General features: G+C 35.7%; 2 protein-coding genes across 3 annotated transcripts; one reads left to right on the top strand and one right to left on the bottom strand.

Moving 5' to 3' along the window:
• Nucleotides 1–26,446, top strand: Dnalig3 (DNA ligase 3). The gene is made up of 18 exons (XM_064119628.1): nt 1–270; nt 9,646–9,973; nt 10,198–10,443; nt 17,249–17,487; nt 18,318–18,397; nt 18,475–18,552; nt 19,013–19,193; nt 19,452–19,607; nt 20,892–21,023; nt 21,408–21,487; nt 21,571–21,658; nt 21,720–21,797; nt 22,318–22,659; nt 22,978–23,409; nt 23,589–23,702; nt 23,937–24,028; nt 24,772–24,865; nt 25,921–26,446. Exons 2-18 carry the CDS (start codon nt 9,658–9,660, stop codon nt 26,059–26,061), a joined length of 2,889 nt encoding a protein of 962 aa, XP_063975698.1. The 5' UTR covers nt 1–270; nt 9,646–9,657; the 3' UTR covers nt 26,062–26,446.
• LOC135161761 (uncharacterized) lies at nt 811–10,862 on the bottom strand. 2 transcript variants are annotated; one of them, XM_064119629.1, is made up of 4 exons: nt 10,553–10,862; nt 4,282–4,448; nt 3,761–3,998; nt 811–2,407 (listed from the first exon to the last, which is right to left on the bottom strand). In XM_064119629.1, exons 2-4 carry the CDS (start codon nt 4,441–4,443, stop codon nt 2,352–2,354), a joined length of 456 nt encoding a protein of 151 aa, XP_063975699.1. In that variant the 5' UTR covers nt 4,444–4,448; nt 10,553–10,862; the 3' UTR covers nt 811–2,351. The 2 variants fall into 2 exon arrangements, with proteins under 2 accessions (XP_063975699.1, XP_063975700.1); XM_064119630.1 differs by lacking the exon at nt 10,553–10,862 and adding an exon at nt 6,907–7,232.
• Nucleotides 26,447–27,775: the final 1,329 nt, after the last annotated feature.

Here is a 27,775-nt window from a genome sequence, read left to right as displayed (position 1 = left end):
AAATAAATAAATCACCCGAATCCCTCTACTTCTTTTCATCCAAGTAAAAAACTCTCAAACAATCTCCCTAGGCCCTAAAATTTGTTTACTCCTAGGACCCCTTTCTCTTCAACATTTTCACTCCCCCAAGTTCATTCCCAACTTGACGTATCGCGCAACGTGCGCACGAATTCCCGTCCTCTGTCGCCATTTACCCACCGGAATTTGCGCAATCGAACTGATCGTGAAGAAATAGTGATTGTGTGTTGAAGGAGATAAACGACAACAACCGTAAGTCCCAATGTTTTTCAATTTTCAAAATTTCAAAAATGATATTCTAATGAGAGGTTATGTCACATGGTATATTCCTAACTTATACCGTTCCTTAAAAAATACTGTCTACTGATAATCAAGTAATCGTCTTTACCATCAGTCGGTAAATTCACCACTATTTTCATCTCTCAAGCTCTAGAGAGCGCTAACTCTAGTCCCAGGGCAAATTGGAAAACGTGTCAATGAAGTTGAAATAGTAATCGAATCATCATTGAACTCATTAATTATGCCGGCATCCGGTCACACTGAATGACAATTTAAATCGAAAAAAAAAATTAAGGCGCAATATCCCCTTTGACACTATTTCGTAATTCCATCAAGGTTATTTGATAACGAATAGTCGTGACGTAATTCTTTATCAGTGGTTTGCAATTACGACAAGATGTACATTCTGAGTATTCGAATTGTTATAATTCGTCATCTCCATGAATGGATTGATTATCAATAAAATGAAATAATCGCTAAATGTTGTGCTGAGGTAAAGAAGGAAGAAAAATATTTCGAATACATAATTTATTGATGCATTCATCTGCAGGAGTACGTGGTACATGCGTTATACATATGTCAATTCATATCAATAATTAGTCTTTTTTATAATGAATTTTATGGTAGGATTGACGCTCTCCTGGGGATAGCGCCGATGAGGAATATTTTCAGGTACAATAAATTGATTAATTACACCCGCGGTTGATTAATTTTCTTTGGATAATCGTTGGCACGTTTTAAACAAAAAAAATCAATGCATTTGGCTTTTCTAGGTGTAATTATTGAATAAATAATAGAAAATTAAACTAATGAATTTGTACATCTAACGTTAAACTAAGGATGAAAAATATTATAAATAAATTAGCGAAGGGTACAGGCCACTCGTTTTATCACTCGTCGATACGATTTTTTATCACACATTTGAGGATAATGCCCTTTGATAATTTAATTTTTCAATTGATTATTTTTTGAATGAAGTACTTTTTTTATTATTTACTACACTGGAGATTATTCCATAATCATTTCTCTCGTACCTCGCACCCTTCCTTATGATATATTTCTATTGATGAAATAAATACTTCAAATTTCGATGAATCGATGGGCCATTTATCGATGAGAAACATCCGGTGAATACAGTTGCTTTATTATTGGGTCGATTAATTTTGCGTTCGATAACACGCGCAAAAAATTCTGTTAAAAATTCGCCGAAATGGTAGGAAATTCTTCCCGATTGGTTTTGAAAATTCTATTGGTTTTCGGCTGCGATTTTATTGTGCGTTTTTAAGTACGAAATATTCAGTAGAAATCATTTCATAGAAAAAGTCAGAATTAGAAGTTACAATTTCAGATTTTTGTATTACTTTCTTAATTTTTCAATTTTTTCTATTAAAAATCATTTTTATTGCAATTTATTTAATGGTTCCGTTGACGTGTCGGGTATCGAACTTATCGACTTCCTTCAGTCAACGGAATTGAGAAAAAACATTAGAAAATAGGAGTCTCCAAATTTTTAGCTGAAAAACTTTTGCAAAATACATTATATAAATTTATATAAATTATACGTTAACCTCTCTCATTTAATTACTGATTTATTAAAGAGAATTAGCCAAGAACAAATAGAAAGTTCACTAGAATTATCTCCAAAATTCCCTAAATTTTTTATACAAAATTTTCTTGCATGTAAAAGGATAAACTAGATAAAACGAGATACTGTTAAATAGTAAAAGTGAGCACTGAGAGAAAAATATAACTTTTCCAATCATATTTGTTTTCCACTCACAAATGCCCGAAATTTCCATTGGAAAATCCCCGTGAAATTCTTGTCAGAAGAATATTTAATTTCCAAAATGACATTTCTCTCTAGGTGAACATGCCTCGTTTCACGCACTCCCAACTATTTAACCAACACTATTTCAGTACAAAAATAAAGAAGTAACGGAGAAGAAATTCGAAGATTAAATTTTCATTAGCGACGAATGGAACATAAAATTGCTTGGAGGTGGTGACAGCTTGAAAGCTCCAGTAAGAATTTAGAATCATCGGTTTGTGGTGGTTCATGATTGCCGTTTGCGTCCCATGTTGCAGATCTTAAAATGACACAGGGTCATGTCTGCAATGGAAAAATATCACAATTATCGATTGAGATCAAGGCCACAAAATCCAATTTTTATCAGACAATTGGGCCGACGTTTTACGCTATTGATCGTCCATCTTCCATTTTCTCTGATGGTTTAAATATTTTTTTATTTTTTAAAGATCCAAAAATATAAAAAGGCCTTTCAGATCCTATTTCAACTCATATAATTATATTTTTTCTGCAAAATCATTCGTGGAGCTCTCCATGCGCTAATTAAAAAAATTAATCTATCTAAAATTAATTAGAAAAAAAGAATTCATTTTAGAAAATAACTGAACGATTCAGTTTAGATTTCACCATCGAGTTCTTATTCAATCGAGTCCACCAGTGACTGGCGCCGACTGTTAACAATGTAATATAGAATCGATTACCATAATTGTCATCACGCGATTGCGTTAGATCCTGGCACATGGTATTGCAATATTGAACAATCAAATGGCGCTAGTAAAGAGACCTTACGCCATTCTCGTTTATTCGAATGACCGTATGGAGTCAAGTGGTTCAATTACTCTCGAGCTCCTCATTTTCTCGATCATTGAAATCAATGAGACGCGGTGCTCATGTCCTCAAGATCTAATCAAACGTCGTTTTGTTATTTCAAATGATCGTTCGGCAGTTGGTGTTATTGCATTTTTATTTGGACTTATCGAGATTCATATGGGACATAGAACTCGCCATTTTCGCTGTCGGATGCGAATTGAGGTCCTTTGTGACCTTTTTTGTATATCTTCAATTTAATATGTCCTGCAGCAAAAAATTTTTTCAACCACCTCATGACGGTATAAACAATTCGCGAATGGAGGTCCTTCATGAACAATTTGTTAATATTTATTTTCGAAGGGCATCAAGGGAAATTCAGTTTAGTCGAGGTGACAAGAAGATTTAACATAATAGAACACTAATATAATTCCAACCATTTTAAATAATTAAATATATTGTAACTTTATCGAGCTCAGTGTATTTTATTATTTCCTGCTAGTTGCCTGCCACTCCTATTTATCCCTACCCTATTGTACGTCCGCTCATGATAACCTGAATGCCCCGCGAATGCAGCGCCTTTAGAAGTGTGTTTTGGATATTTAATTTTCTCTGAGAAATAATTGGGAACAAAAAAAATGAAAAATGTTTTTGTCCCAAATATTTTCTTCACTACGATCCATCATCATTAGATCATTAGATTCATCGTCAGGCCCTCCGGAGAACCTCAATGGGCATTTATCAACTCCGAGAATTCCCGGCATTTGAGCAGATGGGGCTCAATGATTGATTAATTCATGTAATTCATCCAAAAAAGGAGGAAAGTGGTGGAATAATTAATATACTCACAGGTAGTCCGTTTTCCCGTATTTCCCAGTGGTGCATGATGCACAACCGCACTGGGAATAGGCAACATCTCTGCCTCCTCGTTGGAGGACTCTCTTACGATGGGCTGGACGATCCTCTGATTTCTCATTTTTGCCTCGATAATCGCCTGCACTTCCAGTTCTGCCTCCGTCAGCTCGCGTTCTTCCTCTAGAATCTCGTGTTTCAAGGCGGCAACTTGTTTTAGCCTCTGCAGCAACAGCTGTTGATAAAACAATTGCAATAATTGAATTTTTTTTCTTACAAAAAAATATTTCAACCCCACGATCACTGGATGCTAAGGGAAAGTCTTTTTTTTTCATTTGTTTTTACGGTAGCATTAAAGCTACCTTCGGTTAACACTGGCTCAACATGCCGCCAACATTGAGTTGATATCAATTCCACAACGAATTGTGAGAAAACGAATAGGAAAATTCATATAATGAAGTATTACACCATGTAATTAATCATTTTTTAATTAAAAATTTATGATTTATTCTACTAACGAGATTGTCATTGTCTTCCACGGCATTATCGGCGTAGTACATCGCTGATAGTTGCTGTGGTGCAGTCCAAACGTTGTGTATCGTCGTGAATGAGATAAGGGCAAGGATCCAAAATCTTGAAGTATAACTCGTCCCCTTTCTCTTCATAATTTTCTGCTTCATGACCTCTGGAAGAAAAATACCCCGAGGATAAAAAAAATGGCTGGCTACCCGGGTAGCAGATGAGGGACGGCCAACAGTCGGCCGGGACTCGGCCAGTGTTGGCGAATCGCCGGCTGACTGTCGGTGATGTCGCCCTTCGGATCAAAGTAATGGAGGCTATCCAGTGATCCTTTCAATTACATTTCATGGTTTTCTAGGTAATTTACAGTTCAGAATTACAAAACAAATGGGGGCTAACAAATTTGGCAGAAATTTGTCCAGAGAATTTTCTTTAATTGAACAAGTTCCTCTAAAAATCAGGAATTATTTTTTTTTTGCCGACGAATAATGAGTTTGCAGGTGTTCATAAACCAAAAAATGAATTAATAAATTCATGAATCAAAAAATATTTGGATAAAATAAAACAATAAACAATTGACAAGCCCATGACGTCCTCATATCCAAATTCATGTATCTCCCCTGATCCGCAGGAGATTATCTTCTAATCCATATTGAGGGGGCGAAGAATGAAAATTGGTGGTTGTGCCGAAGGGATCGAGGGGGAGAGGGGGGAACTAGTCAGTGTGATGGTCAATTCCTCTTAATAGAAAAATTAATGGGCAAAATGAATCTTAAGCGAATTTTTTTTCATGTATTTTGGGAAACACCGTCTATGCTTCTTTTTTCCAGCTATTTTTGGGAGGATTAAGAACGTTATTGGGATCAAACTTGTCGGTCACGTAGTCTGGATTTATTTATCCCCCTAGTCATAATTGTTTTGAATACTTTGGCAGTTATATTACGCACGCGATCGTAGGACCACAAAGATTATCATTCATTACAGTGCGGAAATGAGTGAATATTTATGGAAATATGTGATTTTTATTCGTCCGGATGAAATTTGCTGAAAAATTTGGGTCTTTTGAGAATTTGTTTTTTTGGGGGAACAAGTTCTTTAGTTATGTATTTTTAATAATTAGGAGAAGATAGGAAATCGGAAAGTTGATCGAAACAAGTGAACAACAAAATACAAAACGAACTTTTCAATAAAAATAAAAAAACCAAACCAGGGAATATGAAATTTTAAAATGAAGAAGTCATTTGGTTCTTTATAATTATTTGAGAGAAATTGATAATTGGAATGTTGATCACATTGTCTCCATTTGGACACAAAAGAAAGGAAAGAAGTATGACAATAAATAATAAAAGCAAGAGCAATAAAAAATATTAAAAAATATGAATTATATTATTTTAACAAAAAAAAAATTGTTTTGCATCCTTGAATGCTTTTAATTATCAATGAAATCATTATATATGTCGGGATTAATTTTTGTGAAACGATGAAGTGATGGAACGGGAAATAATCGTTACGTATCCGTAATTTAATGCAACCCACGCACTCGATGTGAGGAAATCCCATACGATTATACGAAGATAGGAAACATGAACAACAAAGGAATATTGTTTTCACAAAAGGAATTCATTGGAAATGATCCATTTCTCCGAAAGTTATCAAGTGTTCCTGCGAATTTTTTTTTCGTCTCCAACCTTAATGAATTATTATAAAAATATATAATTATGAACAAAAATACTATCGCTGTAATTTTTAACAATTAAATAATAAAAACCTCATCACCCAAGTTATTCAGTTCTATAAAAGAAATTACATATAGTATCGACTATTTATGAATGAAAAATCATCACTAAGAAAAGATTTCATGTGTAAATAAAATTTTAATTACTTGAAAATGTATTTCCTCTTTTTAGCATTTTTTTTCTCGTAGAGGCAAAGCAAAAAATTCTGATGGTTCACCACAAGAGCAAATACATGCGATTAATTCCGTAACACGAAGAATTTTCCCTTATTTTTCCGCATTTCGTGCCTTCTGAAGTTTTTTTTTATTATTACGAAATATGGAAATAGGAAATAATTACGTGTAAAACTGTTCCAGATCGTCCATGAAACCCCAATCAGTTATAAATAATAATTATAATAATATAGTTATGCGTATAGTTTTTTATAATTCATTAAAAAAACTCATTAAAAAAAAATACGATTCAAAGAAAATCTAAAAGAAAAGGAAATTTCAGCGGATATATTCTATAAAATTTTGCAAAAATTTACACGCCGATTATTAGTTAAATAAAAAATCAGGGTAATAAAATATTAAATATTCATCTTTCAAAAAAAAAACTGGTCTTTCACTGAAATTCAATTTTTCTTTGACAAATCAAATTCCAAATTATTTATTTAATCATTATTTATCATACCTATCTCCCTGACCCATCTAATAATTAATCGTGAGGCTCATCCCCTCAACCCTTCCAGTTAAAACCAAAATATTTCTGACAAAACCGCAAATATTTTTCCATTAAAAATCTCCAAATTTTCTCCCGAAAAAATTGAAAAAAATAATGCCGAGACGAACCGTGTTCACTGGTCTATAAAATAGTTCCGAATATTTGTGCACACGAAGGTCCTACCTTGAAATAGTTATCGGGCTCCTGATATCCAGAGAACAATGCACAACGTCGGTGGAAAATTGTTGTTCACGGTTGGTAAATGTGAACAAACGAAACACCCGAAAACTCGCGGTTATTACATGGAAGAATCGCGCTAGCAGCGATAGAAATGGACGCGACGAGGTCCTTTCTGGGTAAGATGATGGGTGTTCGAGAAATGAAGAGCCAGGACGAGTGATGCCCTGGGTTATATCCCCTGTTCCAACGCATTTCACCCCTCTCCAGCCACCTGTAGCCAGCGCGCAGGAGAGGTCTTCCATTCTGACCACCTACACTCATTCTCATCTCATTCATTCATTCAGGTTCCAATTCGCTTTCATTGAGCTCCGAATTTCCCATTCCAAATTATTTTTCCATTTTTTAACTAAATATTTAATTCAATTCAATTAAGTTTAAGTCCCTTGCTCTTAGAAATGTTTTTTTTTCTATTTTACATCGGCTCTTGCCATTTTTTAATAATTTTTTAGTTGAATTATTTCATGGAGGTGGTGCAAATTATTCGAGGAATGCAAATTATTTTTGAACAAAAGCCGAGAGATCTGAAGAAAGACAAAAATTTTGGTTAAAATTTATCTAATTGAAAGACCAATCTATATTTTATAATTAAAAATTTCCTTCATTATTGTACTACTATTAATTAATGGATGAATTATTATTTAATGACTGTTGATGAATTCAGTGGAATGGAATCTACATTCAAAAAACGATGGAATTGAATAAATTTTATTCTGGAATTTGCGGGAGATATGGGGTATTAAAAGGATATTTAAAGAAACTTCAATGTCGAGCTCAACGTAAGGGAGAAAAAACTTGGTCAGAGGAGTTAGTCCACCGCTTGAAGCTTCTGAGCACAGTCCCTTTATCAGATTTACGGATGGGCTACAACCTACACATAGCAACCGATCGCTAAATGCAACAAAACACTTTGTGTAATACTAGAAACTCATGACATCCGTCGGTAGTCCATGAATATACATCAAAATTTAAATTTATCGAACCGGAAAAGCTTCATTTGAAGCAAATTTTATTCGATATTCATTCGAATCTTGAAGATATTGCAAAATAAGCAATAATTTTCCTTATGCTTCAACATTCACATGGATTATTTATTTATTTATTTATCTATTTATTTATTTATTTAGAGTGAGTAGAATAATTGTTGGGCCTCCAAATCCAATTAAAACAATTGCATTTACTTCGGTGCGAGAATTATTCAAAAGGAAATGAAATATTCGTGAAATGAAGCGAACAATTAAAAATTTAATGGATAATTTAATTATTTGAATTCATTTATTTGAATATCAGCCATTTGGGGTATCGAAAAAACCTCAAAGGAGACTGTAAACCTGAAGGAGTAAGGACGGGGGGTCAATGCTCGACCGTACTCCTTGCTCAAGTGGTGCATTCCGTATGTGATCAGACACCCGAATCTCCCGTTGCATTCGGGCCCTACGGGTGGAGTTTCATGGAGTTCAACATTCTTGAGGAACAGAAACCTGAGGATTCCCCAATTTGTGTAGATTTCCCGGTTAATTTTAGCTAATAATCATAACATTATGAAATAATATAAATGACATTTCCAATTTTCGCGGTTTTTTCATGCAATTCCAGGCCAAGTTGCGTTGAATTCTCGTTTCAAAAAGGGACTTGAGATGATGAGAATTGTTAATACTCAATAATATTCAAGAAAATTGAATGATTTATCGGTAATTAAAAATTTCAAAATTGTGAGTAAGACGATTTGAGTAATATTAATTTTATGTTACAGTCCACACACACTGACAGAAAAATATAATTTTGCCAATCATTTTTGTTTTGGACAAACAACTGTCCGAAATTTCCACTTGATAATCCCCTTAAAATTCTTGTCAGAAGAGTATTTAATTGGCAAAATTATATTTTTTTCTCAGTGCATCCTTAAATTACCTCGATAGCCCGCGATTCCGCAAGACGTTTGTACGGTGATTGACGCACATGGAATGAAGGAGTATAATTTCTGAATATTATCCAATAATGAAGAGGTTCACAGTTCAACGATTGTCGATTGGTTGTAGTTGTCATTGGTCTCGACGAATCTCGTGTTTATGCTGAAGGTTTATCGCTTTCCAAGAATTTACAAACCGGCTGAATGGCTGTGCGCGATAATAAGGAGTTGTAATTACCCGTAATAATCACACTAATGGAGATACGGGCCCATCTTCCGATAGATTATCACCGTGGAAGAGTGACCGCTTGAGTTATTACTTTTATTTTGAGTTCATGACCTCAATGTGACCTTCATCGAAGGTTTGGGCCATCGCGGTCATTCGCGGTTTCTATTTCCATATTAAATTCGATTCTATTATATCATATTATACGGTAATATATTTTTATATCGACATGTGCACCCTCCTTTCGGGCCTTTCCATTTAATTCCCATTCCCTGCGATGCCATGGGACCGACATTTGCCCGGAGGCTGAGGGATATCATGCAGGACCGTAGTGTAGCCTTCGGTCAGTCACACTGACTGGAAGGATACTCTGGGCCTCTTGCCCTCGTGCCTTCCGCTCAGCAATTTTTTGCGCGAGCAAAAATTATTTTATTATTATTTCATGATATATCATATTATGTTATGTTATATGATATTATGTTATAACATATTATGTTAAGTCATTTTATATTAGATATTATTATTTTACGTAGAATACATCAACTTTCAGGCATGAAATATAATGTCGGATGATAATGCAGAGGTGGAAAAGCCGTTCGCTGTCGAACGGGCGAAAACGGGACGTGCGAAGTGCAAAAAATGCAAGTGCCCGATTGATAAAGACACTGTTAGAATCGCTAAACTCATGGCTAATCCCTTTGGCGATGGGAAAATGAAGGCCTGGCACCATGTCGATTGCATCTTCGATATATTCGCGAAACAGCGGGCAACCACGAAGAGAATTGAAGCCCCCGCGGAGGATATCAGCGGGTGGGATGAGCTCGGTGACGATGATCAGAAAGTGATTGTTGAGAAACTACAGGAGTTCGAGGACAATGGTAATCAATATTTTATTGTTTTATGCATAAATAAATGAATTAAAAATGCTATTTTCTCGTCAGATAGTACAACAGATTCGGTTCATTATAAAGCTTTTTTTTCTGGTTCCTAAGAGGAAAAAAAATATTTCAAGAGCTTGGATGAAAAAAAATTGTTTTTGTCATTTGCATGATGATATTATCAACAATATTTATTTGACCCGCAATATTTTCCGTGATTCCAGCTCCATTCAAGGGGAAGCGTCATGGAAGTCCGGCTGAAGTGCAGCCCCCGAACAAAATCCCAAAGAAAACTCCGATTAAAAAACCTCCAACCCCTCAATCCACTTCAAATGAAAAACCATCCCCTTCGAGTCCCGATAATTCTTTTCGCGAATTCCGCAGGATTTGCGCAGACATCGCAAATGTCCCCGCTTACACCGATAAAACAGCTGTCGTCAGGAAAATGTTCACGAAGGGGGCGGATGGGGGTAAGTCACGATTAAATTCTTTTTTCGGAGCAATTTGATGTCTTTCAGTTCCTAATTATTTTTACTTCATTTGAATATTTAAATATCAACGAAAAATAAATTGGCTCACCTTTCGTTCCAACTTGATGTGATAAATGTCCTCCCCTAATTGATATTCGTCCCTCAAATAAATATAATCTGTCAAAATCCCTCGGTCACTCCCTCAAAAAAATGAATTCCAGTCCAGCCCTTGAGAAAATTAGTGAGAAAAAACTTATTTAAAAATTCACCACAAAATCATCGCCACGAAAATATTCCAATGCACTTTGCAATTAATCTCGATGCAACACGTCAATCTGCGAAAACAATTCACAGTATTTAATTTGCAAGTTCCACTATATTAACTGTTTAACGAGTATTGGCTCATCAACTCGAATCGCGTTGACTTATAAGCTGGGTATCCCCACCTCCCACCACAAAACCCGTCGAAATCCATCGGTCTCAGTCGAGTGCGACGAGCCCCTTGTGTGTAATACATTGTTCAGCCAGCTTGGCACCAACATTCCCACCACCATCTGTTGCTTCACCACTATTTTCCATAGTCATCCCTCCCACTCGATTGTTCATTCATTAGGTGATGCAACAGTGGTTGGTTGCTGCATTCATTATTACAGGGAAAAGAAAATCGTCCACTTGGTATTAAGTCGTGAAGTCAGGAATTTAGAGCTTAGCACGTATTTTATTAAAAATATGCGCAATAAAACAATTCACCCAGGGAGGGTTTTATGCGGTTGACCTTGGGCTGCGGATCTGGCTGACACGTGGGGGAAACCCCCGAGTTCGTCTTCCCGGGGGTGGATTTGCCATGCGGAGGGGTTATTGGAGAAGACCCAGAATTCCCTCCCTTAAAAGTATCGCCATTTCTGAGTGGGAGTGGACGTGAGTCCCAGGGTGATGTCCGAAGGGCATCAAGGGAAGTTCAGTGTGAAATTGACCGTCGAGGTGACAGGAAGATTTAACATAATACAAGACTAATGCAATTCCAACCATTTTAAATAATTAAATATATTGTAACTTTATGCGAGTTCACTAGATTTTATTATTTTCTTCAAAGAGGGGTTGATGAATATTACGTACCTTTTGCGAGAGACATTAGATTTTTTTTCTTTTTAATTAAAAATAAATTCATATTTATTCTTTTATATTTTTACAAAATCTGGGATTGTCCTACGATGTCGCCATTCATTGAATTATGAATTACAAAAATTAGAAACTTTACATGATGATTTTGCGTATCGAGCTTCAGATTAATTTTATGGTATAGTAACATATTTATTGTGCATAATAACAATGAATAGAAATAATTATAATATACAATTATTATATACAAGATGTATTTGTATTTGTATGTATATTGTATGCTATATATTTAATTTATGATTTTTTTACACTATCAAAAACGTTGTAGTCAGTGCAATAATTCGTAGAAAGGCACATGGTTTTGCACATCGACTAGCTACACCATATGATAATTGACCTTCAAGCACCCGTTGGGCTCTTCATTGGCCAGACGATGTGAAACATGTTGGATCAGGCCACTAAAAAAATTTATCACCACTTTCTTAACATCCGCTCGCATGATGCAATGCCAAATGTCTCGACCGCCGATAATGAAAAAAGTGGAGATCGTTGAAATTCAGACACGAGGACTTGCGGATTTTCGGGGAAAAAAAAACTTCCGATTAGAATATCTCGCGTGATTGCGTAAGGTCGGATCAAACTCAATGAGATTGGTCGTCACTATTATTTTTTTGAATGTTTGTTACTTGGAACACGTAGACACCTCCGTCAGGGCAGCTTCCCACTATTTTTGTTGCGATGAGGGGAGAAGAGATGAAAATAATTCTCGAAGGGAAACTGAGACAAATCATTTGTCAAATAACGCTGGGATGATTATTGGTCGTAACGGGAGTACAAAATTTAACCGAAAATTTAAATCATTAGTTTGAAATTTTTGGAGCTTTTAGGTTTTATTTACCCATAAGATCATATTTTTTTCAAATTCTTATTGAAGGAAATACATATTTGTCAGACAAATTTTTGTATTTTTGAGTTGATTTATTTGTCTTTTTTGGGTTTAAAAAATTATGAAAAGGTGCGGAAATGGGAATCCAATAAGTTTTAATTTATTTTGACAGATATTTATTCCAATTAAATTTTTCAGGGGAATTATGTAAAGCAAATGTAGGAAATACTCTGGCGAAACGTCGATCGTTGAGAAAATTCTTCAAACGAATCTGAAATAAATTATTCGTATTTAATTTATTATGTTCAACAGAAAGCTTAAAAAATTGGAGACCACGAGATTTGATAAATCTGAAAGATTTTCTATTCAATGGAAATTCTATTTTCGGCTGATTCCGATGAGGAATTACGCAGTTCTACTGCGCGTTTGTTCAAATATCCAATGAAAACACAGAAAAAAATGAGGAGAATTAAATTTTATTAACAACATATTTCGTAGCAGTTTCCCGACATAAATTTTTCAAAAACTATTCACAACAAAAAAAAAATCTCTATTTGTCTCTCCTTTTGATTACAAAAATATCTTAAAAAAAAACTGAGATTTGCGGTCAAAAATTTATACAAATGCAGTGGGATTTCGATTCAATTCACTTTTTATGATCGAATTATTTAACATAAATTCGGAAAATAGTTAAGTAAAATGTGAACTGCTCGGCGGATGGATTTCATTATTTATTACTGACGACCGCAGTCGAATGCATCTCAATGAAGCTATCAGCGCACGCTGAATCCCTCAGATACACAACAGAATAGAAAAATAAATCGTAGTTTGTCTTCGTGGGCATTAAACCTTGACTTGGGAGTCAACGACCTACGTACCATCAAGTTTAGATATGTGCGGAGAAGCACGGAAATATTTCCATATAATACGATATTCGGCACCGATTTCGTCAAGTTCTGATTAGAATGCGGAAGCTGCATGATTCACTCAATTTTTTATCGCTCGTCGAATTCCGTGAATTAGAATTTTTACTACTGCAAAAAGCTTCTTCATTTCATTAAATACATTTTGCAGGATATATTTTTTTTTTACATAAAACTTTGTTCCTAGAGTTGGGCTATTTAACACTTTCCTCAGTTTACATGTTATGTACATCATTTTAGTTTAAAATATTGAGTATTTTTTATTGTTAAATTACAATCTTTCACATTATTACATCTCTCTTTGACGTACTTCCGGTCCCCGCACATCTGCGAATTTTTTTGCGCAGTTGATATCTACGAGCTATTGAATTTCGTTGAATTTTCGTTAATTTTGACCACTTCCCATGGTACCCTTGACAAAGCCCTAGCACCTGCTCGAGACCTTGCATATCTGCCTCACAAGTACAACTAGAATCACTAATTATTCCCACCCTCCTCAAGGACGCGGCAAGACCGTATTCATTAGCTCTGACTCAATTAACAGCGACAAATTACATCAGTCCTTACTAAAATGTAAAATGAATATTTAAAAAGGGAAGAAATTTAATTACGTAAACCATACAAATACGATAGACTAAGACAACATCCGATAATGTAAATAAATCACACAAATTTACGCTCGTTAAATAAATATATATATATAAATTGTTAGAATGCGAAAAGCTTCAATAAATCGACTGAAATAAAAAAAATGAATCTCGCTCTATCAGAAGGATCTAAAATGCATCGAGTGGTGTGACATGTGCATCGTAAAACGTTTTTCGATATATATTACACAATCGTCGGTGGAAATAAATACCCAGGGGGGGTGAGAGGGTGGGAGGGGGAGATTGGGGGGGTAAATCGCGGATGCCACGCAGTCTGTTGAATTATCGTGGACTGCGAAACGACTTACAACGCACACACGAGAAACTTCGTTTCTTATCACTGTGGTGGCCATCGGGGCTTGCACTATGTACACAAGTCTATCCGCCTCCCTTGTCCCCCAACATTTGTCTTTTGAGAATTACGCAGCGCATTGTCCCTGATTCTTGGCGCATATCTCGTGAGTTATGTAAAAAATGTTATAGCATTCTTTAAAGGTTGATAGCGAATGCGACGGACAGTGTCATCAGTTAAATTTGGAAATTTCTTTTTCTTTGGTGTTGGGCTATCAGAGGATGGAGCACGTGGTGATTATTTGGTATTTTTGGGGAGGTGATAAGAATTTTCAAGGGCAATGAAAAAGAAACAAAATTGTTCATGATAATTTTTCAGATATTTCATTGTTTTAATATACATAAATGGATATTAAATAAATGAGTAAATAAATTTATCAGTCAATCAATCAATCCGTACATAACTAAATTAATTAATAAATAAATTCTAATATTTTTCAATGAGTCATTGTTCAAACATCGAAACTCTCATTGCAAATCTACTGCATTAATAATCATTTTGCAGTATCACCGCTTTTCTCGTCATATTTCAGAGCCGATTGATCGTTTCATCGACTCGCTGAACCGAGCGAAAAGCAGCCGACAGGAAGAGCTGACAGAAAAGAAATGATTATTCGTGAAAAAAAAATAATGCGATAATAGTGCAACATTGTTTACATTGCGATGGAAGTCACTGAGAAAGAAGTGTTTTTTTCCACTCGGTAATAAATTTTCCTCTCGAGCCAGTACACAAGAAAATACTTCTCGGGAAAAATATACTCGGGTTTTTGTTTTTCCAATCGGGATTTTGATCGACTAATTTTATATTCCTGGAAAAATTCAATCGATCGGTCTAGTGCTTCAATGTTTTCTCAATTTTGAAAGTTAAAACCCTCATTTTCTAATTAATAAAATATTAAATAGCCAATAGAACGAGAAATGAAAAATAAATAAAAAAATTGAATGATAAAATATAAAAAATTTTAAGGAAAAAACCCAACCTGTTTTTTATTTGTTCAACAAAAGTCAATTAATTGGCACTTCATTTGCATTAATTAGTAATGGAAGCTCATAGGTATTCTGTTAAATAATGATGAATTTATGACGGAAAAAATTGAAAAAACTTCCATGGAAACATTTGTGATTAATATGAATGGAACAACCTCATAATCCGTAAACTTTGACCGCTGATTAATAATCAATTCAGTTTCCATCCACGTGTTTGCAATATGTCATTTCCATTAATACTTATTTTTTACTTGCCTTTCAATTATTAATTCGACGGATTAACAATTGCATTCTAATCCGCATCAATGAGTGACTTATAAACAATTGTCTGAGGGAGATAGGGGCGTGTAAACGGGGTGAATGTTAGTGACCCGATCGGTACAGCTTGGGTTGTTGAAGGTTATGGCAGTTAATGTTGATGTAAGAAGAAATCTTAATAAACAATTATCTTTAAAAAACATTCTGTTTCAGTAGGTTTTTGATATACCAAGTTCCAATAAAATTATTTTTTAAAGTTAATTTTAAAAAATGATTTTGAAAAACCGCATAGAAAATGTTTTAGAATAAATTACAATTTTGTTTTTCTAAGAATAAATAAATTCATATGACAACAAAATCCTCTCCAACTGCACTCGATAAAACGGCAAATGCAACGATAAGATCAGAATCAAAATTATCAAGTCAACTCACCAATTGACTCGGAACCGTAAACACTCCCTAGGTTATCATCTCCTGCACTTCCACACGATGAATAGCAAGCTATACCCCACAAATCCTGACCATGAGTTAGTAGAAAAATATCATCACTGGGGGATGACAAATATTCACTGATCTAGTTTATTGTATATAACCCACCAGTGCGTTATTATCATCGCATTTTTCGATTTATCTTCTTCGTAACTTTCCGCGACGATATACCAAGCACGACCTTTCGCACTTTGTGTATTCGCTGGAATGTGTCTTGCACAATTAAATTTACGAGAACATTCCGCGATTTTTTACTGCAAATTTACCTTCCAGTAAAAAAATTACAAACATATACCACAATTACGAATTAAATAACGAATAATTGTAAATTTGATATATGTAAATTGAACAATTACATTGAACAGTTACAATTGTTTAGAAAGGAAACTTCGAAGAAAAACATGTATATTACATAAAATATATAATATATTATATTATTATAATACATATAACATATTATATATGACAATAATATTTATATAGGATTTAGGCTTTTAGTGAAATAGCGCTTTCCACAGATGTGAGTAAGTGCCATTGGCAACCATCTACTCCATAAATATGGGCCTGTCAACACATATGTATGTATCATTAATGCAAGTGGTCCCGAAGACATCCCCTAAAGTCCAGGATAAAGTCCAGGTCACTGAATCTAGTGCTTAGGTGGTACGGATCCTCTACTGTGACTTCGTATTTCGGGCATGTGGGGTCGTTCCCTCTGCCTATTTTCGCCAGATAAGAGGCCAGAGGCCAATGACCAGCCATGAGTCCCACTAGCGAGTGGAGCTCCACTCTGCCCAGCCCCATCAGCTCCTCAGTCAGCTTTTACGCCCCCAGGCCTCCCCGTTAGGTGCGTCCCTTAGACAACTCTTCGTAGCCATCTCGTTGGCTTTAGTATTGTCGAGGATGCCAGCGTAACCTGGGGTCCAGACCCCCTCTAGCTGATTATGCACAACCACCTCGTCCATCAGCTCCTTGCGGTCATTCACTAGCTGCGAGGAGCTCTTATGCATTTAATAAATAAGATTACATGAGACGAAAAATTTCTGGAATCAAACTAATGAAAACTGCAGAATAAAGAATGTCTAGGGGATGAAGAAGTAATTAATTCAGACATAATTACAACTGATAATTATATGTTAATAAAGGTGGCTTCAAAGGAGATATTGTGCTCTGGTGCAAGATGCTGTTGCCGATGGCAGGTAGACGTATTTACAATCTCCAGAGTAAACAGCTCATCAAACTTTTTGCTCGCATCCTGCGTCAGGATGAGGAACAGATGCTGGAGGATCTGGAGCAAGGGGACGTCGCTGATACAATATCAACATTTTTTGAGAGCAGTACAGCTATCCAGCGAGGCACAAAGAGTCTTCTCACATTGCAAGAGGTTTTATATTTTTTTCTGACATTTCAATTGAATGAAATTGTGCTTAAAGCTTTCGGTTGTTTACCAGATATTTTTAGAAATTAATATTTATTAAGTGGGGTAAATGGTAATGAGCTCCATTCACTCGATCTTACAATTGAAAAATTTAGAAAATTTAGAACATTTTAAAGTTAATTAATTTAATCAAATTTAATTAAGGGAATGGTGAAAATCAAAATGAAACTTCAATTTGAAAAATTGAAAATTGAAAATTTCCCCAATTATTTCTCTCTATTTCCTCGCATTTTTTTATTTAAAATTCATGCAAGTTCTTCATCCTGCACTTGCCGTAAAGATAAAGGAGAATCCTCGGATGTAACTACTGAAAGATGAAGTTTTCCGAAGCTGATGGCTACGTGGGTCGAAAGAAAAAGACAAGTCCGGGCAATTTAATAGGCGGATTAGGGGATCGAGCGTGTACCTGATGACTCGAACGATGAAGGTCAATACAACACTTTAGCATTTAAGAGATAGGAAATTGTCTCTGAAAGTCTGTCTCCCTCTCTCTTAAGTCGGTGGTCGAGAGCTGTTCCCGCGGGAAAAAGCTCCCACTGTGTTTGTAATACTCACGAAAGACTAGAAGGATTTCTGATTAGAGAGGAAAGCGCTCCAACTGGGGAATTCCGCCTCTATTATATAAATCGCAATGTCCACGTGTGTTTCCGGTAAAAACGGAAGTATATATTAAACGGAAGTAGATAAAAGGATATGAATGGATTTGCTATTGTTCATTTTTCGTTATGTAATTTTTTGTTGGAACGTTTTGCAAATTTTCTTCGTTTTTTTCTCAGGTCAATCAATTTTTGGAGCAGCTGGCGAAGATGACGAGGGAAGAAGATCAAGTGTCGCATTTCTTGTCTATGATTGACAGGTAAGAAAGTCCTGAAGGAGAAGGACATCAAGCTGCTTGCGAAAATGATTATATGAACAATATTCTATGATTTTCAGATGTACTGCCAACGATCTTAAGACGATAATACGACTGATTAAACATGATTTGCGGATAAATTGCGGGCCAAAGCACATGTAAGAGGATCATGATTCCCAACATTTGAATGGTTTTTTTGATAAGACATTTGCTTAGTACTTAACTTAGATCCAAGTACAGAGTAAGAAATTGCATAATCTCTATCTATGTAGATGTGTCTAAGCATTGAGTTCTAAGTAGATTGATACTGTAAGTCATCGTCAAAGTACAGAGACTAAACTGCTTTGTCCCTACCTTGTATCTAAGTACAAAGGATCAAAGTACTTAGTGTCTAATTAGCAAGTATTAATCGACTTGGTTGAGACGGTTGCCGCAGGTATTAAGTAGTGATGTACTTAGTACTTAAGGGAGGTTTAAATAAAACGTCAGCTACTGTTTAGTACTTGGTTTTTATAAAAAATATCACATGGGAAAGTCCTTTTTACTTTAGTTAGTTTGAGAGTGTTTTTTCCTGTTTTAGGTACATTTGAATTTAAGCACGTTTATTTACTTTTTCAGTCTCAAAGCCATTGACGCTAATGCCTATCGGGCCTATCAGGTATCTAATAATTTAGAGGCAGTGGTGCTGCGTTTCACCCGAAAGGATCCGGACGCTGAAGCAAGCACTTCTGGTGCCTCTTCCTCGTCCTTGAAAGGGAAAATTGTTTTGTCTTTGATGACACCAGTTCTACCCATGCTGGTAGGTGTTATCTCAATTCATCTACCAACAACTTTAATTTCTCTTTTGCAAATAAACAAAAATGAAGGAGTTCTGTTTTTGAGATATCGGTTATGTAAAATCATTTTTCTTGTTATGATTAAGAAAAAAATATATAGGGATGTGAAGCTGCAACGAGAGACGTAATTGAGCAGCCAAATTGTGTAATAGAATTCGCTAGATTTTTTTGAGGAAATTTTGGTACCCCTTGTCGTTTAAAAAATTAAATATTGTTTTCAGGCGGAAGCTTGCACATCAGTTGAGATGGCGATGAAAAAGTGCCCCCATGGAATGCTGGCTGAGGTTAAATATGATGGTGAAAGGGTCCAAATCCACAAGCGAGGACATGAGTTCAAATATTTCAGTCGAGCTCTCAAACCTGTGGTGCCGCACAAGGTAAGGCATGAGAAGGTCCATCGAAAAATTCATTTTATAACATGAACTGGTTGAGTTAATCGCATCCAAGTGCCTTTTTCCTTCAATCAATAGCCTCATTGATTGAATTATGTAAGAAAAATATTTGTTTATTGATGCGTTATCGAGATAATTAATATTCATAAAGGAACATTTACATGATTCGGTTCAAGAAATGGGGAAAACTTCTGAATTTTATTTTGAAGTGACTTTTCGTTGAATTTCGTTGGAATTTCCAGTCGAAACGTGTTCGTAATTTTTTTACCACACGATAGAGATTAGAATCAGATCGTGCCCCCGAAATATTGCAACTTTATTTCCCCGAATCGTAATTCATCCGATGACGAAAGTACCAGCAATGCTGGCCTTTCACTTCGGTCTATCTCCTCAATTCGCTATCTTCTGATGTCATCCCTGAAGATATTTGCTGTCTACGTGCTTCAGCATGCACGGATTAAACGTAGATCTGACCTAAGGCCCGAGTTTCATCGATAAAGGGAGAAATTAGTGCGATGATCGAGCAGTTTGTGCGTTATCGCTATTACCACGTGGCAAACAAAGTTTAAACGATAATTGCTGTACAATATGAAATAATCGAGGAGCAGATATGTATTACGAGAATTTTTATGTGAAGTGCAACATGAAATGCGAAGTAAAGGATAATTTTTGCAACAATTTTTATGCAATTGTTACTAAATGTAAATAATTTTACAAGAATTTTTAGTTACAGGGGAAAATTGATTAAAACATATCCCAAAAAACGGAACAATTGTGTTTCAGAATAAACTTATGGAAAAATGTGTGGTAAATAAGTTGTTCAGTAATTTGTCCCAACGATTATTCCGTAATTTTATTCCATAACTGAATATAATTAATCTCTCCAGGGAAAATCAATGAATTAAATTCAAGTTTTCTTTACTGCGTTCACTGATTCTTATTTTTCGATCTTGATCAATTAACGCGGCAGTATTTTGATGTGGAAAATTGTACATTCGACGCACTTCCTGAGATTCGTCGCGTAATTGAACGATTTAAACAGACCGCGTCATCCATATGAGTAATTTACTTCTATTCGATGATTCCATTATCAACAGACGTCAAATGTTTTGAAGGTCACAAGACACATTCATGATGCGTATCATGGGGAATTTCCAAAAACAATAATATTTACTTAAATATATCACGCGAATAAAATTTTTCCAGCAAATGACGATAAGTGAGTAATAATTCTATGAATTTTTTGCAACTTTGAAATTGTGTTTTTAGGTCAGCCATTTTCAGGATTACATTCCAAAAGCGTTTCCGGATGGGGATGATTTGATTTTAGATAGCGAAATACTTCTAATTGACATGAAGACAGGGCAGCCATTGCCGTTTGGAACTCTAGGAGTTCACAAGGTTCGTAACAATATTATTTTAAGGGATTTTTTTTTAAGCCTCAATCTGGTTTAGCACAAAACATGTATTCGTAGCATATATGCCATGTGTATGTACTATCTATATTATAGTAACTATTAACAAGAGGTTGAATGCGCGCTTCGCACATCCTATTTAAATTTCCCGCCTCGAGGAGAAGAAAAATGAAGAAATTTTCTTAAATTTCAATGAAGAAAAATGATTAACCATTACGCATGAAGCTAGCACATATCTTAGGTGATTAACTTAATTTATGTGCTTATGCTTTCATAAATAGGACATTCATATGATATAATCAACAATGAATATTAATATAATCATTAATTATAGTGATCAGAATAATTTTTCAAAAATTGATTGTTTCAGAAAGCTCAATTCAAAGATGCGAAAGTCTGCATCTTCGTCTTCGATTGCATGTATTACAATGGCGAGGTACTCATGAACAAGTAAGTTGACATTCATTTGTACTTGAAGTAGGTCGAAGAGTTAATTAATTAGACCCGAACGTTCTGATTGATCTCTTCTTCAGGACGATGAGAGAAAGACGCGAAATACTGAACAAGAGGATGACGGTCATTCCGAATCGCGTGGTACTTTCGGAAGTTGAAGAAGTTAATGTGAGTAATTATTACTGAGAAATCCCAATGGTGGATAATTTATGACGTGTATGACTTTTAGGACTCACGTGATTTGGCGGGGATGATAGCGAAGGTTCTTAAGATGGGATTAGAGGGGTTGGTACTGAAAGACGTGAATGTGAGTAGTCAATGAATCGTCAATATGATGAATATTCATAATTTCGTTTCGCATTTAAAGTGATTTCCAATGTTTCTACGCATCTGATTAATGTTAATCTTAGGAATTACTTGGATTAAGTCCATATAAGTTCCTTTTTCCTCCAAAAGATGAACTATCGAAATGAATTTCCCAAGAAAAATTTGCAACAAGTTGTGGAATGTCAACATAATGAATATTCATAATTTAAATTGGCATTTCAATTAAGGATATCCGGATCCGTTTTTCCTTCAACAAATACGTTGTTCGATCGATCTACGCAAGAACACCTGTTAAAAAATAACGTACTGCCAATATAATTGATATTCACAACTTGATTTCACATCCAAATCTGCTTCTGATGTTTCCACTTAGATTTAAACAACTTCTAAACGCTTTTGACTCCCATTCACTTCATTGTATCACGACAAGTGCTGTCTCAATCATTATAACGTCGATACGATCATATCCTCAACATTATTCCTCCTATTGTTGGTATCAGAGCACTTACGAACCCGGAAAGCGCCACTGGTTAAAGGTAAAGAAGGATTACTTGTTCGACGGAGCAATGGCTGATAGCGCAGATCTCGTCGTGCTTGGTGCATGGTATGGTACCGGTAGCAAAGGTGGAATGATGTCGGTTTTCCTCATGGGTTGCCACGACAAAACCCGGGATAAATGGGTCACAGTGACCAAAGTCCACGGCGGGCACGACGATGCCACCCTAACGCGATTGCAGGACGAACTGGATATGATTAAAATTGGAAAAGACCAGGATTTGGTTCCTAATTGGTTAATTGTCAACAAACCAATGGTCCCAGATCTTATAGCCCGCGATCCTAAGGTAGAATTTCTCTACAAGAAATGTAGAGCATTTTATAGAATATTTTCATTAGAAAAAAAAAATTAGCATAATTTTTTTTTCTTTCTCTATAAATTCAACGCTATTAATGTTAAAATCTATATCAAATTTTCTGTAACATTTTCCACTTTTAAAGCACCTGTGCTTCAATAGTTCAGCATTTTCTTTGATATTATTCAATAATATTATTTCACTCGATAATTCTAAAAAAATTCCGTTAACTCCCCCCTCCGAGTTTTCAGACTCACTGAATATGAAACAGAAACGATACACAATCCAATGAATGTATATTTTGCCCAGAAACAACCGGTGTGGGAAATAACCGGAGCGGAATTTACGAATCAGGGGGTACATACTGCCGAGGGCATAAGTATACGTTTTCCACGCGTGACCAGAATAAGAGATGACAAGGATTGGGCAACAGCAACGTCACTTGATGAACTGCGACAACTTTTCAAAAAAAGCTCTGATTCCATCGATTTCTCTTTATTACTGAGCAATAAACCCGACACTAAAAAGACAGGTAACAAGAGAACCAAGAAGTTGGATAATTATTGTGCAAAAGGAGTGAAAGACGGAGGCAACGAAGGGACGACTGTAAATGAGATTAAGCCTGATGTTGGAATAATAGGTGACGTAAAGAAGAAAAGCGCAGAGGACTGTGAAGAATTTAAAGAAAATGACACTCGGAGCAGTGATGAAGCCTTTTTTTACGCTTTTCTCAATGATGACGTAAGTATACGAAAGGGCAGAGAAATGGGAGAATTTTTTTGAGGGAAATTCCGGCATATGGAAGTTCCAGTTTTTGGTGCCCACCACTGGAATTCTTCTTCGAGTTTTCTCTCTCGTCATTTCTGAATAGAGGAGACCGATCTCCACCAACTTGTCACCTCTATCTTTTTGTTTTTTAGTACATTGAATTTACCGCCGATGGAAGACCTTTGAATTGGATTGAGGGACGGAAACCCACGAAAGGACTTCCTCCAGATGCGAAACCATTGTCGGAGAAGCGCCCTGGTGAAGTGGTAAGTTTTGCCAATGACTTTGGAAACTCGGGCATCAATTTATTCAGAACAATAATTAAATTCAACTCACTTCGCACTTTCGTCAACTTACTGTCCTCATATTTCTTGTATTCGTCTCCAAGTTTGTTGGGGAAAAATAAAGTTTCGCGGATTAGTTATCAATTCAGTCGATCTTGTCAGCTTGGATTGAGTTTCGGGGGGTGACTGGAGGGAATGAAATTTTAAATTTTACAGGCGTCGAGGGGAGTGTTAGGGAGAGTACGCGCTGGGATCAGCAAAAGTGTTCCTGCCAAACGAAGGAGGATATTGGAGCGAACTCTGAAAACGTATCCTTTAGGATATCAAGATAATTTTAATCATAAAGAATCGATAAATTGACGCGAACGGGGAGAACTCAACGGGAGACGTTGCCATAGTCATTTCTCAAGGGGAATTTTTGGATATTAGCATTTTCTTTTTCTTCCTCTTTTATTTGAAAAGTTACACAAAAGTCCGAAAATTGTGAAATGGAATTTCACTTTGTTCTGTTGAATATTTCCTGCGAAAATGTTTAGCAAAATCGGACGAGAATTAATTTTAAAAATCAATGGAAATCTCTTGGAATTTGACCCATGAAAATCCTTTTCTGGTATAGATATTCCAAAATATGAATTTTCAATATTTTTCCCCTCTATCTTTTTCTCTTCTCTCATTTTATAAACAATCAACAAAGACTTGGTAAATTTAATCAATTTGTGTAATGAACGAATGATAGAAATTTCTGTAACAGTAACGAATCGGTTCAATTTATATTGAACATTTTTATCAAATTTATTTGAAGAAAAATATTTAAATGCATTGATTGCAGCCACGTTTTCCCTCCTCCATTCGTTATGTCCTGCGGGCGGACACCCTCCATTTAAAGTCCCCCAGGCCCTGACGCTCATTCACGGGGTTCTTCAAACGTCTTAATGGCCTTCCATTCTCCCCAATTAGAAAAAAAAAATCTGCAAGACGACTCTTCCTCAGGAGAGAAAAATTCCCAACGTCCGAATACCCTCAAGAGATTTTGTTCCTTAACGATTTGCAGTTTGGGAGCCGCAGTCCTGGAGGATGTGGCCAGTAGATGTGAGGTCACTCATGTAATTTACGACAAAATGGAAATAGATGAAGGAGAGCTGAGGGTAAGTCGGAAATTATATGTGTTCTCGGGTCGGTGCTCGTGTTATAATTGAGTGGGATGGAAGAGCTAATGACGACATGCCGCTAATCTCGCGGCTTTTGCGGTCTAAACATCTGAAAAATTCAGTACAGGGACCGGACTAAGAAGGAACACGTTGAGGAAATGTGAAATTCATTTTTCCATTACTTTTTTATTTCACAGGATTGAAAAAAAAATGAAAAATTACAAATTGAAATAAGAATTAGAAATTTGTAGGTCTTATTCTTTAAATAAACTTCATTTAATGAACGAGTGAATGTGATCACCGAGAATTTTCAGTAGAACAAAGTTTCCTCAATTCGGCCATTGTTATAAAAAAGATTTAACATTTTTTTGTCTTATTAATTTTTTGAAAAAAATTCTAGTCTCGTAGAAATAGAATTCCTTACAAAGTTTCTTTGAGAAATCTCAGTTTCACCCCCCAAAATTGCAATTTCTGAATACGTAATTCTCACCTCCAACGACTGCATCCACCCTCCCTAGCCCCCTCACCCCACTCACTGTGATAAACATATTATCATCCACGACCATAATCACGTTTGAACCGTTTACCGAAGTTTAATCTTGTTTGTCGTAAATGTGTCCACGATGGAATTTTCCCCATCGCTATCAGTGGTGGGGGGTTGAAATTCAAGCATACATTACAGCCTCATTACTGGACTCACCCTCAAGCGTGCATTAATAAATGCGAGAAGTCATGAACTGAATTTCTCTTGCAAAAGAAAAAAAAAACAATTCATTGCGTCCTGGGAGACGTGGGTTCGATTCTCACCTCTACATTCTAATTCTCTCATTATTTAATAATTAACGGCAATTAGGCGGTATATAAAGACAATTTAACAACAAATTCCTGTGATTTTCGGTAGTTTAATCGATACGAGTTCTCAGCACATATTCGGGAGACTCGGATTCCATTTCCGGTTGTGAGAAGCGGAAATTTTACTCTCTAAATTCTAATCCTCTCAGAATAATAGTGAATTTTTATTAACACGTCTCTCACATTTTCTGTCATTCCAGGAGTATCCAGGACCCTCAGCCCATCGTGTAAATGAATCTTGGATAGAGTCTGTTGTTTCATCGTGCCGTAACCAAGATGAATTACCGCACGTTGTGACGCTTCTGCCCATTCGCTGTGACTGCTCGTGTACTTACCATTGATGAAAAAACTGGGCCACGATGAAAATCAAATGTCTGTTGGTTTAGAGATCACTTTTTCATTCCACTGGGCGCTTCGTAACTGTCCATTATGTCGCAAAATGCACGTCATTGAATTTAAAAGACCTCTTTAAAGTTTGTAATGAAGACATTGTGAGATGTTAACGAAGAATGTTAAATTTCACAGAGGAAAAATTTAAGGGAGTGAAATATCCGAGTGAAGAGGACATTCCAGTAGTTTTCTATTATTAAATTGTTATGGGATGAAAATCTTCAATAAAAGAACGAGCCATTATTCATTTGTATTTCAGTTTATTTAGAAAAAAAGAGTATTCATTAAGTAATTTAAAATATTGGAAAACAAGATGGGGATTTTTATAAAAAATATGTCACCGCAAAAAATACTAGGAAAATCGCTTTGAGAGAAATGTGAAAGAGAAATGAGGATCGAAATCGTTGAATTAAATATACGATAAAATAGAGAATAATACGATGAATTCCAGAATTAAAAAAAAAATTATATCGATGAGATTTATCGAATAATAAAATTAGGCTTATAATTATAATTATTATTCTCGAGAGTTGAAACATAAATGGATGAGAAAAGAAATCAACAAAAAATTGTTTGTTTCAAAAATGAAATGTGGAATTCGAACTTTTGAATTATTTTTCATCAATTCAATCAAGAGAAATCTATTTCTATTCAAACATTGGTATAGTAGATGAGACCTGTTATTTAACTTCAGCTCCATCTCTAATAATCAATTATATTTACTCAGTGGAGTCTCAGGAAAAAGGAGCTCGTGATTTTTCAAATACGAGTGGGAAATCTTCGACAAATTGTGTGGATGTGGGTGATTTCCTCGGATCTCCAGAGAGTCTCAGCTACATCACATCTCCAGGTGAATTAATGCTAGTTATTACCCCCATAAACTCAAGTTATCGCTTTTTTGTTACAAACAATTTCCCTTTAATGATGAATTAGTCCTGTATTTTGTCAGACCTAATCCAACATTATAGTTTTCTCCTCCAGAGGTAAACGGAAAGAAATTTAAAGATAAAACTGCTCTGTTGGCATTGCAGTGGTGGACCACACTTGGATTTAAAGATGTTCACATATAATACCACAAGTGGTTCAAAATTATCGAATATTTCCCGATAGATTCGTTGCAAACAAATGAAGGAGTCAAGTTTTTCAGGCTAAAAAATCACGAGTGCGAAGCACGAGTGATTTTTCCTGAAAAACTTGACGACTTCATTTGTATGCAGGGAACCTAGAGGGAAATATTCTATAATTTTGAAGCTCGAGTGGTATTCAGGGGATTATTTTTCCTATCCAAATTTCGGCCAAGAGAATTGTGCCATGACATGAAAAGAGGTTTATTTGGTTAAGTGTCGTTTGTTTACCAAAATATTCAAAAAATTATCGCATATAATACCACAAGAGCTCCGAAATTATCGGATATTTCCCGATAGGTTCGTTGCAAACAAATGAACGTGTCAAGTTTTCCAGTTTAAAAATCACGAGCGCGAAGCGCGAGTGATTTTTCTGGAAAACTTGACGAGCTTATTTGTTTGTAGGGAACCTTGAGGGAAATATCAGATAATTTCGAAGTTCGAGTGGTATTCGGGGGATTATTTTTTGCATCCAAATCTTGGCCGATAGAATTGCACCATGAGACATAATTTTCAACGAATTGCCATTAATCTGTCAGAT

This window comes from Diachasmimorpha longicaudata, chromosome 4 (assembly GCF_034640455.1).
Source record: "Diachasmimorpha longicaudata isolate KC_UGA_2023 chromosome 4, iyDiaLong2, whole genome shotgun sequence".
Classification (NCBI taxonomy): domain Eukaryota; kingdom Metazoa; phylum Arthropoda; class Insecta; order Hymenoptera; family Braconidae; genus Diachasmimorpha; species Diachasmimorpha longicaudata.
The sequence above is the reverse complement of the archived record's forward strand: the minus strand, read 5'-3'. Positions and strand labels throughout refer to the sequence as shown.

Coding starts and splice junctions, on each gene's coding strand:
- LOC135161761 (XM_064119629.1), bottom strand. CDS start 4,443: ATGAAGCAGAAAATTATGAAGAGAAAGGGGACGAGTTATACTTCAAGA. Junction 3,999..4,281: donor TGGAAGACAATGACAATCTC/GTTAGTAGAATA, acceptor TTTTATCAACAG/CTGTTGCTGCAGAGGCTAAA. Junction 2,408..3,760: donor TACGGGAAAACGGACTACCT/GTGAGTATATTA, acceptor TTTCCATTGCAG/ACATGACCCTGTGTCATTTT.
- Dnalig3 (XM_064119628.1), top strand. CDS start 9,658: ATGTCGGATGATAATGCAGAGGTGGAAAAGCCGTTCGCTGTCGAACGG. Junction 18,553..19,012: donor AATTGCGGGCCAAAGCACAT/GTAAGAGGATCA, acceptor TTACTTTTTCAG/TCTCAAAGCCATTGACGCTA. Junction 19,608..20,891: donor AACCTGTGGTGCCGCACAAG/GTAAGGCATGAG, acceptor TTGTGTTTTTAG/GTCAGCCATTTTCAGGATTA.